Source organism: Eutrigla gurnardus (assembly GCF_963514095.1).
Source record: "Eutrigla gurnardus genome assembly, chromosome: 20".
NCBI lineage: Eukaryota > Metazoa > Chordata > Actinopteri > Perciformes > Triglidae > Eutrigla > Eutrigla gurnardus.
This window is the reverse complement of record NC_139931.1, coordinates 10737744-10750243: the sequence shown is the minus strand read 5'-3', so window position 1 is coordinate 10750243 and position 12500 is coordinate 10737744. Positions and strand designations below refer to the sequence as shown.

General features: G+C 45.6%; 1 protein-coding gene across 1 annotated transcript in view; it reads left to right on the top strand.

Annotated features, from left to right (window-relative positions):
- Window positions 1–12500, top strand: part of kcnt2b (potassium sodium-activated channel subfamily T member 2b) — a 28895-nt gene that overhangs the window by 6299 nt on the left and 10096 nt on the right. Inside the window, exons 2-14 of the mRNA XM_084036788.1 lie at window positions 2153–2232; window positions 2864–2966; window positions 3263–3325; window positions 4100–4148; window positions 4551–4610; window positions 5266–5340; window positions 5475–5558; window positions 5868–5962; window positions 6680–6860; window positions 9090–9254; window positions 9748–9884; window positions 10485–10548; window positions 11442–11550. Coding sequence (XP_083892914.1) covers window positions 2153–2232; window positions 2864–2966; window positions 3263–3325; window positions 4100–4148; window positions 4551–4610; window positions 5266–5340; window positions 5475–5558; window positions 5868–5962; window positions 6680–6860; window positions 9090–9254; window positions 9748–9884; window positions 10485–10548; window positions 11442–11550 — 1265 coding nt within the window. The remainder of the gene's footprint in view (window positions 1–2152; window positions 2233–2863; window positions 2967–3262; window positions 3326–4099; window positions 4149–4550; window positions 4611–5265; window positions 5341–5474; window positions 5559–5867; window positions 5963–6679; window positions 6861–9089; window positions 9255–9747; window positions 9885–10484; window positions 10549–11441; window positions 11551–12500) is intronic.

The following is a 12500-nucleotide window of genomic DNA, read 5'->3' as shown; positions in this document are numbered from 1 at the left end:
AGAGCTTTCAATGCAATCTCCATGGGTTCAGGGAGGGCTTATGCACTTTTGACACACCGAGAAGAAGAATCACCACAGTCTGAGCCAATCAGAGGCAGAGTAGGGGCGGGCCGTCGTCTCTGATTGGCTCTGACCCCGGTCTCGTCTTCGCTGAATGTTTGTGGGAAAAATAAATCGGGCAGAGTGTATTAGCCTTAATGTAATACATGTGAAACTGTAGTTATCCTTCTCCTCCTTGAGCAGCTAAAATGAAGAAAATGTAGATAATTTCCCCTTCAAGAGAGGTATAATATGTGTATTATTGCGGTGCCATAAGGCACATTAAGCATTTTTGCATGCATCTAAATGAAAAAGTTAAGTGCACCAGTGCGTAAAAAGATGTAAAAAGTTAGTCTGGAGCCCTGATGTACCTTTTGAATGGGTCTTTTTTTTCAGGAGCTGCCATTGGTGTTAGGCAATAAAAGACTGCCAATAATAAGCTGGAGATTTGGCAAAGAATAGAGAAACAGTGTCATGGCCACATAGGTGCAGTGCCTGATAGATTTGGTTGTAAAGGATTAGCTTGAGGGAAAGCATTTACTACTTGGGTTTTTTTTTTATGAGGACGATAACACACAACTTGATACATGGAGCTCTTAAGAAGACCTGCAACATGTCCTTGCGTAGTTAAGCGCTAAGGGAATCCAGAATTTTGCCATCGCTTGCATTTCACAACTTTTTTTATATGGATGAGTAATGATATTTACTTTGGGGACTGGTGATAATGGGCCCCTGTGCTTATCGCCACCATGGTATTGACTGTTTGATTGCTATTTGCAGTCGTACGGTTGATTAGCTCCGTACGACTCACCTCACGCAGACAAATCTTTCCTCACTCTCCACTGCAGGGTGTCCCGTCTCTACGGCAATTCACACAAAGTCGTTTTCTGATCCGACTGGTGCAATTACACACCCCTGAGCTTCGGGGAGCCCGGGGAGCTGTGCCTATCTGCATGTTCTTCTGTTTTCCCTCGTGCACTCAGAAAGCCTTATTGTCGGCAGGCTGCTCGGAGCGAAAGGGAGCAGTCAACAAGTTGGGGCGGGCTATCGGCTCAGATGGCGGAACGCACTTCACAAGTATGTGTTGGCTCACATCTGCTCATGTGAGAGGAAGGGAAAAGACAATGAATCCCTAGTTGCCATAGTAACAAAGAGGAAAGTCCCCCCCCCCAAAATGTTGCTAGGAAAGAGCGCCATTGGTTTGGGTGTATGGTCTGTGTCTAACCATGTGGGGTGCTGGATTCCCGGGTCGACCCCCCCCTCCCCCCCATCTCTTCCACTTCCTGCTGACAGAGTAGATGACAGTTGTTCTTCCTCTCTTTCATCCGTCTTGTAAGTCGCCAGGAGACCACCAACGAGCCTCGCCTGGCGTTTTTTTTTTTTTTATCTTCATTCTCAACCTGAGTCATCCACTCTTCCCTCCATAGGATGAAAGGAGAGCTCCCGAGACATCTCCCCCGAGGTGGTCAGACAGGAAGTACAGTCACCGTCCGCCTGTCTGGTTATGTGTAAGAGCGTCCACATGTAAGAACTGTCTGGAGAGGGGCTCTTTGTTGTTTTTAATCATGTGTCTCCATGAGTGTCCATGTCAGATGGGTGATGTGAATGGTCTAATAATCCTAATGGCTCTCTTGCAGGTGTGTATTTTAGGCCTGTGTGTGTGTGTGGGTGTGTGTGTACAGTGTGTGTGTGTGTGCTACCCGCTAACAGGAGGGTGCCAAAATGGGAAGGGAGAAAGAACAGTAATTATGGCCTCCCATGTTCAGCAGAAACATCAGAGGGAAGTAATTTGTTGCTCTATATTTAATCAGTGGCGATAACGAGACTGACTGCAGCTGTCTGGGCCTATGGGCAGGCCAACAAGCAGGAACGCCATTTCCTCCCAAACCTATTAGTTTTTAATGCAGCCAGCCACAGTGTCTTATTTCCATACTTTTCAGTGTGCATATAATCACGGTCACCCGTTCTATCTCCACTGCACACACATTCGTCCTTATTGTATTCCCTTTATCTCGCGGCTTCCTTCTTCTCTGTCCCTTGACTCCATAAAAAATGGTATTTTATCTCTTCAATCGCCTCTTTTTCTTCTCTCTTTTTCATCTCTCTCTCATAGGGTGCAGGTAGAGTTCTATGTGAATGAGAACACTTTCAAGGAGCGCCTCAAGCTGTTCTTCATCAAAAACCAAAGATCCAGTGAGTTGAACTTTGCTTGGGATCAAATGGTGTCTGTCTGCATGCATGTTGGGTGAATTCCCTGTGTGATTGTCATTGTTGCTCTACATTTCATCACCAGTTGTCCACCCTTTATAACTGTCATAACATGTCATATATTTATAACGTTAATTATAGAACAGTTGTATATGTCTTGATATTACTTGTAGTTAATAAACATTAACACATAGTTATTGCTTTCATCAATTCTTTTATTAAGGGGCTAATCGCTTAAATAACATACTGTAGTAATAATATGAACTGAAGTACAAGATTAACGTTCAGCAGACAAGATAAAACACTCCATACTTTTTCTGCTGCATTAATCCAACCATTTTCAACCATGGCTGTCCATGTTTTAGTGAAAAGATGTGATGAATTGTGTTTTGGGGAACAATCTGAGGCACTGGTGGTGATGATGAATGGCTTTAGAGCAGCAGATGTTTTTCCCAGAGCCATTCTGTTTTTTTCTTTGTATCAGTTGCCTGGAGCAAAGATACTACAGAGCTTTCTTCAATGTCATATTCTTTTACATAATGCATGAAGAATATAAGAAAACACCAATTTCATCAGCTGATACTTCCTGACTGATTGTTTTTGTTTTCCGATGCAGGTCTGCGAGTGCGAATGTTTAACTTTGCTCTGAAGGTGCTGAGCTGCCTCCTCTACATTGTCAGAGTGCTGTTGGACAACCCGCAAGACCAGAGACAGGGCTGGTGAGAGAAATGGATGATAAGTTTAATGAGGTGAAACAGAGTCTTTGGGATTGTAGGGGCCTGATAGCAGGAACAAGTGCAGCAGGTCAATAGATGAGATAACAGTGTATAGAGTGTCTTGTAACAAGATTGGATGTGAGATGATGGTGGGAGAAGAGAGAGGGGGGGGGGGGGGGGGGGATGCAATCAGGAGAGTAAGCCGATATTTGGTCTGAGCTTAAGGTCCAGTTTTGGTGAGAGAAGCTGGACACGAAGTTGCTTTCATTGTCTTTTTTTTCTTCTTTTATTTCCTGCAGCGCGAGCGGAGAAAACTGCACCAAACAGAACACATCAACCCGGCCTTGGAGTGAGTTTGACTGGTAAGCATTATGTGCCTCTAATTAGAAGTGATTGGCTTGGGCCTTCAGACAAGGACAATGAAACCGCACACCCGGAGGAACACTGACCCGCACGGTCGGAAACGTTGCGTAATGCAATCAATGCGACTTCACTTAACTGATGCAACTCACCATGCCGATGTTGAGCATTAAAGATCCACATTCATTCGTCACCATCCAACTGTATGGATTAGCTGTCGCTGTAATATGTATGTAGTGCCCCTGCAGCCTAATTAATGGGGATTTAGTTGAGATAAAGCATGTAATATACAACAGCAGGGAGTGGGAGAGGAACCAGGAAGTGCGCAGAGACCCGAGGCTGTGCCATGTGTCCTGCTCAGGGGCCTATTGATCTAATTGGTGGCTGGTGACACTGGCTAAGCTCTGGCTCCAAATGAATAAGGAGCCTGACGGGGTGAGCTCAGGGAAAGGGATGGGCCACCTCCTGCTCCAGGCAACAGACTCGAAGAAGCAAATGAGAGCGCGGGCAGGCAAGCAGCCGCGATGCGCCCCAGGGTGTCTGTGGTGGTGGGGGGGGGGAGTGCCTTTCTTCCACAATAAGACTGTAAATTTACATTTAGAAGTGTGAATATGACTTTTTCTCCAACAACACTGGCAGCTGGGTACTCTGATGTTCAGTTGTAAACAGCATGATTCAATTGATTTTGTACATTTTCAGCGGACTCCCATCTAATTATTTTTTGCCACATCCCTCTCCTCTGCTCTCCATTCTTCCCTTTCCTTTCCGCTCTGCAGGAAACTGATCATCTGGGTGGATAGACCCCTACCGCTGTGGGCACTGCAGGTCAGATTAACCGCCACACTCCTGTGTAAAACGAGGCCGTCTGTTTACACGCACACACATCTGCATTCACGAACGCCATTTCTTCGTTTCCCACTCGTCGATGAATTCGCGTCGCGTCATTTCAGGGCTCGAGTGCGTGAAACGGGATCATTTTAACCTGACACGTATTTACACTCGCGGTACGATTACGCGCGCATGTATGTACACATTCAGACACCAGACTGTCTCTTGCTTCCTTTAAATCTGTTCCCTGTGAAGCTCAATCATCAGCACGCCTACTGTTTCCACCCACACTCTCTTCCATCTCTGCGACTCCTAATTTCTCTCCGCTCTGGTCTCTCTCCGACTCCTCTCTCTCTCTCCCTCTCACTATATCTCTCTCTCTCTCTCTCTTTTTTGCAGGTGCTTGTGGCTTTCATCAGCTTTTCAGAAACTATGTTGCTCGTGTATCTCAGCTACAAGGTGAGTTACTCGTGGCCCCCAGCAGCCAATCTGCAGCCTTTTTGTTTGGTGATGTTTGTCTGCTTGACCCTGGTGTTTGCCCAAATTGCCCCGCCACTAAACAGTTTTCCTTCCTCCGCCGATGCTGCTGATTCGCTCCTGTGTTTCTAACGCTCCTCAGCAGGCCTTGAGGCTTCCTTAGCACCGTCCTGTTGTTGACACATCAGAGGGGGTTTAGGGGAGGCCCCTGTGTTGCTGTGGCGGGGGTCCAATCCATCAACGGGCTGCTCTGCTTTTGATGCACCTGACACCATAAGCCTATAAAGAGCTCGCTCTGCAGATTACTCTGGAGGCCGGAGGCCTTAGCATTTAGAGGTGAATGATTCCTGTGGACATACCCCATGCCTGTCCACCTACACAAGTCCGATTCAGATCAGCCGTATGTAGGTGGCAGGCACATAAAAACCGCCGCGGCTGACATCTTAATTGGACGGCAAAGCTCCGAGGAAACTGAGCAATGCCGCTTCCTCTCTCAAGGGGCACGTATACATCCCAATCAATTCCACGATGCACAATATGTTTCCTTTCCGCTCGCCTTCCGCAATCGGTGCCTGTTCTGTGGTAATTCCCGAAGGTCGCCATGACAATGGATTTCCCTGACCCCTTGTGTTTCCAGGGCAACGTTTGGGAGCAAGTGCTGCGTGTCCCCTTCATTCTGGAGATGATCAGCGCCGTTCCGTTCATGATCACTGTGAGTGGAAGGACTGATAGTACTCGAGCATCGCAAAAAAAAAAAAATAACACGCACACAATATGTTTAACAGCAGCTGCACATCACAAGAGGCATATTCTCATGAAAAAAAAAATGCTTTCTCTTCTCTGCAGGTGATTTTGCCCTCCTTCATAAATCTCTTCATTCCAGTGTTTCTCAATTGCTGGCTGGCCAAACACGCTCTGGAGAACATGATAGTGAGTGAGGCACTATCTCCCAATCCAGTTTTGTTATTACTTTCATCTCAACATCTGTTGTGTTTTTCTGTTGGCGTGCCCCCCTTGGTCTGTGCCATTTCAGCTCACCAGCTCTTTCTGCTGTGAAAGTAAATCAGTCAAAACGGCACATTTGAACCTTGTCTACACCTGTTCCACATCACATTTTCTTAATTATCTATCTCCCTCTCTGCTCTTTCATCTCCTTTTTATTTAAGTGCATATTTATCTTTCATTCGGGCTGTTGTGGCTTTTCTACATGAACTCACGTCCGCATCTGTTGCTCTGCAGAATGATCTCCACAGGGCGATCCAGCGGACGCACTCAGCCATGTTCAACCAGGTGGTGATACTCATCAGCACGCTGGTCTGCCTCATGTTTACGTGGTGGGTACCCTCGCCGCTGACAGTGGGGCAACTAGAAAAGGCAAGGCAGACATTAAATGGATGCTGGACAGGAAGTGAAAGGTGTCCCAGCTGTGGACAGGGTGAGGAAATAAGCAGAAAGAAAGGGAGATCCAACAGAAGCAAAGTGACACTGTGATGCATGTAGAAGGAAACGGTATAGGAGGAGAAAAAAAAAAGGCTGCTCCTCGAGCTAAAAGAGACAAAGACGGCGAGCAGAGAGGTAATTGGTAGCTGAAAGAGTGAGATACTGCTCTGACATTGAAGTTGACAATTGCTTCAGTCCATTGAAGGATGTGTCAGTTCTCTGCGTATATATATCTGGTGTGAAAGCCTGAGCTAATCCAGAAGATCCTACACACAGCATGAAGACGCTCTCTGACCATTTCGAGGGTCAACCTATCCTTTGAAGTTGATCCAACATCTGTATCGTGACGTATTTCAAAGTGAGGCAGGATACGCTGGTGGGATCAACTCCCGATTTTCCCTGAATGTCGCCAATAGTTGATTGATGGATGGAGTTCATAGTATTGGTTGAAATTGGTTGGTACTAGCTGATGTAAACATTCACTGTATTTTGTTTTCTTGGAAGAAAGAAATTAGCATCATTAGGGCATATATTGTTAGATAAGAACAACACCGATAGCATGAGACGTCTGATGCGATGCTCACTTCCTCTCCTTGCTTTCTTTCCATCAGCATCTGCGGCATCCAACACCTGGAGCGAGCGGGAAACAACCTGACCCTGTTCGACTCGCTCTACTTCTGCGTGGTCACCTTCTCCACGGTGGGCTTTGGAGATGTCACCCCCCAAATCTGGCCCTCCCAGCTCCTGGTGGTCATCATGATCTTCGTGGCGCTCATTGTGCTTCCCATTCAGGTGAGAAACAATGCTGGTGGTAACCTCTAACACACAGTTTGAATGAAATGAAACGAACACGATGTGACTATATAGCAGAAAACTTTAAAAGTGAGTTTCACAAAGTGGTTGAAACTCATTGGAGTCGATCCGTGACGCGAAGCTGCATTTACGAACTGGTGTGATCCCAACTTAAAATCATATTTGATTTGTAATCAAATTTTTTTTCCGAAGCCAACCGCTCTGCCAGGCTTTCCTCCTGGTAATCTGGGGCTAGAACTGTCAAATAAACTGAGCCCAGACCTTTAAATTGATCAGAAATCATTCAAATTCCTGAAATGAACAGAAGCACTCGCTTTTTTGTTTTGTGAGCTTGTCACAGTAAAGTTTTCTCTTTTAGGACCAACACTTCTTGTGTTTCCTCCCTTGTACAATAATGTGATGACTCATTGCATCCTACGCAGATTTACAACAGCTATTTTTACTCAAAGTGAGAGTGTCTTCCTTACTCTCTCAATTCCCCAAATCCCCGTCCTGTCATTTAGCTGCTTCATGTGAAGAGGGAACTTCATGTTCGAGAACTACAGGAAACGTCTAAAACACACGCACACACACACACACACACACACACACAAACAGTTGTGCTGCAGCCTAATGATTGTTCATCATATTGGAGTACACCTTTTATCCCTGAGGTAGCTGGTGTACTTGTGTCTTTCCCAAAAGATGTATATGTGCAAATGGGATGAGGTAGCAGTGTGTGTGTGTGTGTGTGTGTGTGTGTGTGTCTGGTGAGGGCCTCTCTGGTCAGGAAATCACACTCATACACTCCTGTTAAACAATCCTGAAAGGATTTAGTTTTTTGTTTTGTTTTTTTGCAAATTGGATTTCTTTTGTGATGATGCTACACGTCTTTGATGGCGTTTCTTTTTTTAATCGTGTCACATTAGCAGTAGGTGTAGGGCTTGCATCCTACGCATGCATTATGGCTATTGAACACAAGTCACACTGTTTTTTTTCCCCGTCAGCTGTGACTGTGTGGTAGCAAAATATATATATAAAAAAGCACAAAGAAACTTAACTCTTAATAAAGAGATGGCGATCTGTGCATCACCAACATGGATGCCATGTGAACCTCCCCGATCGCTCTCCCCATTTTATCATCCATAAATACCCCTTGACATTTAGAACCCCCCCTCCCCCCCAGGCTGCAGCCCCCACCCTGTGTGTGTGTGTGTGTGTGTGTGTGTGTGTGTGTGTGTGTGTGTGTGTGTGTGTGTCTGTCCTCCTGTCTGACTCTGAGTCCTGCCATGACCGGTCTCCAGGCTGCACAGGGGAGCCACAGAGCACATCAGGATTCAGCCACTGTCTTTTTTTTTTCCCTCATTGCTTCCTCTATTGGTTTTCACTGTACCTGTCCGCCACACATCACAGCAGATGTACCTCCTGACAAGTCGTGTTGTACCTTAAAAGGATATTGATTTGAAAAGAGGATTAAAAAGCCAACTATTTAGGTAATTTCTGTCGTTTTTAATTCAGTTTTGGAGACTTTCACAGAAACAAATCACAGTGCTTTCAAAAAGCAGCTTTGTTGTATCGTCACAAATCTGCCACAGTTGGTGCCAGAACTCTCTATACACAAATGATGGTGTAATACATCACTTTTGTCAAATTGTTTTCCTACTTCAGCAAGCGGACATGATCTCAGCTTAAGAGCAATCAGATTTATCTGGGGCAAAGTGGTGACTCGGCAAAAAGCTGCACACAAATGAACTTAGTCTATTGAATTGTTGAACTGTTGACGTGTTTTATCAGCCATTCACACACACACACACACACACACACACACATACACACACACATATATATATATATCATATAATATGATATACAGAGTCAGACTAGTAGTTATCAGCATCCTTTTGCAGCACAGTAATCTATGCTATGAACATATTTGATTTATTTCAGTGGAAATCTGTTAAAAAAAAAAGAGTCTCTTGACTCTTACTTGCATCATCTGTAAAATCACAGCATTCATCTACGCCCCCAGCCCAGCAACACATCACTGCAATGTTTCTTAAACCTGTGAATATTTTTTCTGAACCTGCCTCTTACTGTCTGAACCATATCTGCACTTTTTTTAAACTCCCCCTAAACCCCTTCTTAAGCCACCTGACTCCTCACTGTGTTTCCATCGAACTTAATCCACTTTCCATCTGTTGAATGTGATGGATGTCGTCCTGAATGTAGTTCGAGCAGCTGGCCTTTCTGTGGATGGAGCGGCAGAAGTCTGGGGGGAACTACAGCCGCTACAGGGCGCAGACCGAGAAACACGTGGTGCTGTGTGTCAGCTGTCTCAAGATCGACCTCCTCATGGACTTCCTCAATGAGTTCTTCGCTCATCCCCGACTGCAGGTCTGCCAAAAGGACAAAAGGGTGTTTGGAGGGGTGGGGGGGTCTTGTGTTTGTTGTCTGTAATCCTTTTCAGGAGCCCGAACAGCTGAGGTTAAAGCAGAGGATTATTTCAGCAATAGCACGGATCAAACTGCTTTCTTATTCATGGTGAAACAGATGTGTGTGTGTTCGCCCGAGGGTGCATTCATGTATGCATATCTCTGTTCAATCATGGTGTGTCTGATTTGACTGGTCCTCACAACCTCACAGGGCTGGGCGGGGGGGAATAGTTACTATTGTTGTAATGATTGACCTTCAATGTACACAATGATGGCTGTGCTGAGTGACACCAGAATTAATCTGTTGAACATGCAGGTAATTAAAGCGGGAGATGTCGATCCTTAAACCTTGCCCTTTAGCCCCCCCTCATAATACTATATACCATATATTACTGAACGCCCCCGAGCCGTACACTCAGTCATAACGTACATTGTGTGTGTTTGTGTGTGTGTAGGACTACTATGTGGTGATCCTGTGCCCGGCAGAGATGGATGTCCAGGTCAGGAGGGTCCTACATGTCCCTCTGTGGGCCCAGAGAGTCATCTACCTGCAGGGGTCTGCCCTCAAAGACCAGGACCTGATGCGGGCCAAGTGAGTCACACGTGACCAAAACAAAAAGCAACAATCGAGAGTCTGTATTTTGAAGCATCACAAAAATAATCCTGCAACTATCGATCTCTGGAAAAAGCCCAGACAGAGAAACCTGATTCAAGACACCTTAAAAAAATGAAAGTCCTCTCATGTAGAAGCTTGAACCCGTAATTGAAGCACCTGCAGCCTTGAAGCAGCAGCTGTAATTGCGGTTTGAGTCATATTGCTTATTGTTTCCCCCCCTGGCTTTTGATAACGCAGCCACCGCACCTTAGACCGGCTTTGTCACAAGGACAGAAAAGGAGCCCGTTTGTTTGTTTGTTTGTTTTTTCGATCTCCCCGTCTCCTTGCCTCCTACTTTCCCAACCTTAAATAGCGTGGGCTTGAAAGACACACTGGTTCGTTTGTTGTTCTATTGTCCTGCTTTTTCTCTTTTGTCCTCTCCCTCAATAACATGACAAAATCCTCCTTCCCATGTCTTCTCTCCTCATCGCTTCCCCCGATTCTCTCTCTCTCTCTCTCTCTCTCTCTCTCTCTCTCTCTCTCCATTTATCCATCTCTCTCGCTCCCGTGGCCACATGCTCTACTAACTGCCTGCAGGATGGACGATGCTGAGGCCTGCTTTATCCTCAGTAACCGGTTTGAAGTGGACCGCATTGCCGCTGTACGTTCCTCACTGCTTCCCTTTAATCGCCATGACTCCCCACACTGAACAAAAACATTTGTATTAAGCCTGCTTGCCTGATCGTAAGCTTCAAACTGTAGGCTTTTTTTCTTTCTTTTTCCTCTAAAAATCAAATGAAAATGTCTTGTAAGTTTGCTTTTAATATTTTTCTGGAGTGAAGCTGCTACATGAAAAACAAACATGAAAGCAGCTTTTGAAACAAATGGGTTTAGCAACTGCATTTTTGTGCATTTTGTTTTGTTGATTTTTTTATATTTTCCCACAAAAAATGGCAATTGAAAGGTAAAATGACTGAAGCTAAGAGTAAAAGAAACAACAATAAATGATACGCAGGCATATGTGCAACACAAACAGTAAAGGCTATAGGTGCGGTGATATACAGCGATGCATGCTGCATGATAGTGAGCTCATCAACACCCTGGTTTTCACGCTGAATGATTTGGCACATGAATTGTAATTACTTTCCCTCAGTTGTGTCTCTAGTACACAATTATTATCGGTTCACCTGCAAACTTTGCATTCCGTGCTAACTCCAGCACTGTCCTTTACAGCCTCACATTTCTGCCACCATGGCTGTAAATGACTGCATTTTCCTAAACTATCTCAAAGCCACTTTCACTCAGTGCGCTCTGCATGCCCTCCATGTTCTGTGCAGCGTTGATTATTCCTTTGTAGAAAGACGTCAGAATGGCATTAGTCTGATATGTAGCAATGGCCATTTGATTGCTCTGTGCAGTCGCTGGTTTAAGGGCATTATTAAGAGAGGAGCTACAAACGGATGCTGCTAATGGTGGGTTTCTACCTCTCCTTCTCTCTCTCTCCTCTTTTTTTACTCCATCCATCTCAATCCCCTCCGTCTCCAATTTTCTCAGGACCATCAGACCATCCTCCGAGCCTGGGCAGTGAAAGACTTTGCTCCAAATTGCCCCCTCTACGTCCAGATCCTCAAGCCAGAGAACAAGTTCCACGTCAAATTTGCAGGTGGGTATAGGGGGGGGGGGGGGGGGGGGGGCGTCCAGATCAGCCACACTGGCTCGAGGTCTCAGGTGTCTGTGTCTGTTCTTGTTGGGCCACAGCTACTCTTATTTCATCGCACCAGAGTGCAGATAATAATAGGATGACAGCTACTAAATGAATGACTAGAGGTGTTGTCAAAGATGGACATTTTTATGTTGCTACTGCAGGGCTGCATTCTGATGACATTGGAGGAAAATGAGCTGTGTGCACTTTTCTTTACTCCTTCTCTACCTAAGTTTGTCAGCTTGATTTGTAGGCCTGAAAATGGTCATTTCTGTCAGCAGAGCTTTGCAGCCCTCCGTCCTCCCAGCTCTGAGGAAGTGCTGGACGGATAGGCTTAGCTTTGCTATAAGCCCTCTGACGGTTTCTGTGAGTTTTTACACCACCTTTTGGAGAGCCAACCAGTCAACCAGTCAATCATCCGCAAGTGAAAAGAGAGGAACCAAACTCTCTCTCTCACCCTCTTCTCACACATCTCTCTGCCTGCAGCCCTGGAGAACTCAATTCTAGCTCGCCGCCCTCATCCCAGCTGTCTCTATCAGTGATTAATGTTTTACTTTGCTCTATACCTTGGCAAAGAAAATCCTTTTGAGGAGGTCCTGTTGTTGCGCTAACCTGGCAGACGTGCTCTCCCAGCAGGCAATCTCCTCCCTTGCCCCTCCAGTGCTGTTTAAACACCTCAATTCCAGAGCTGGACTGCGGCCTTCGCTATTAGTCAGGCAGGAATTGTCATGTTAATCCATGATAACACCCGTTATATATTATATGGTCGTCAGTATAGTTCTGCAGGGGTGAAGTCCCGCTCCTAATTCCCCGTAGAACTATATTGAAAAGTAAAACCACGCTAAAAAGTTAATAATCAACGACTATTCTGTCCCTTGAACCCTGAAGTCCCCATAGGTGGACTCAGGGAG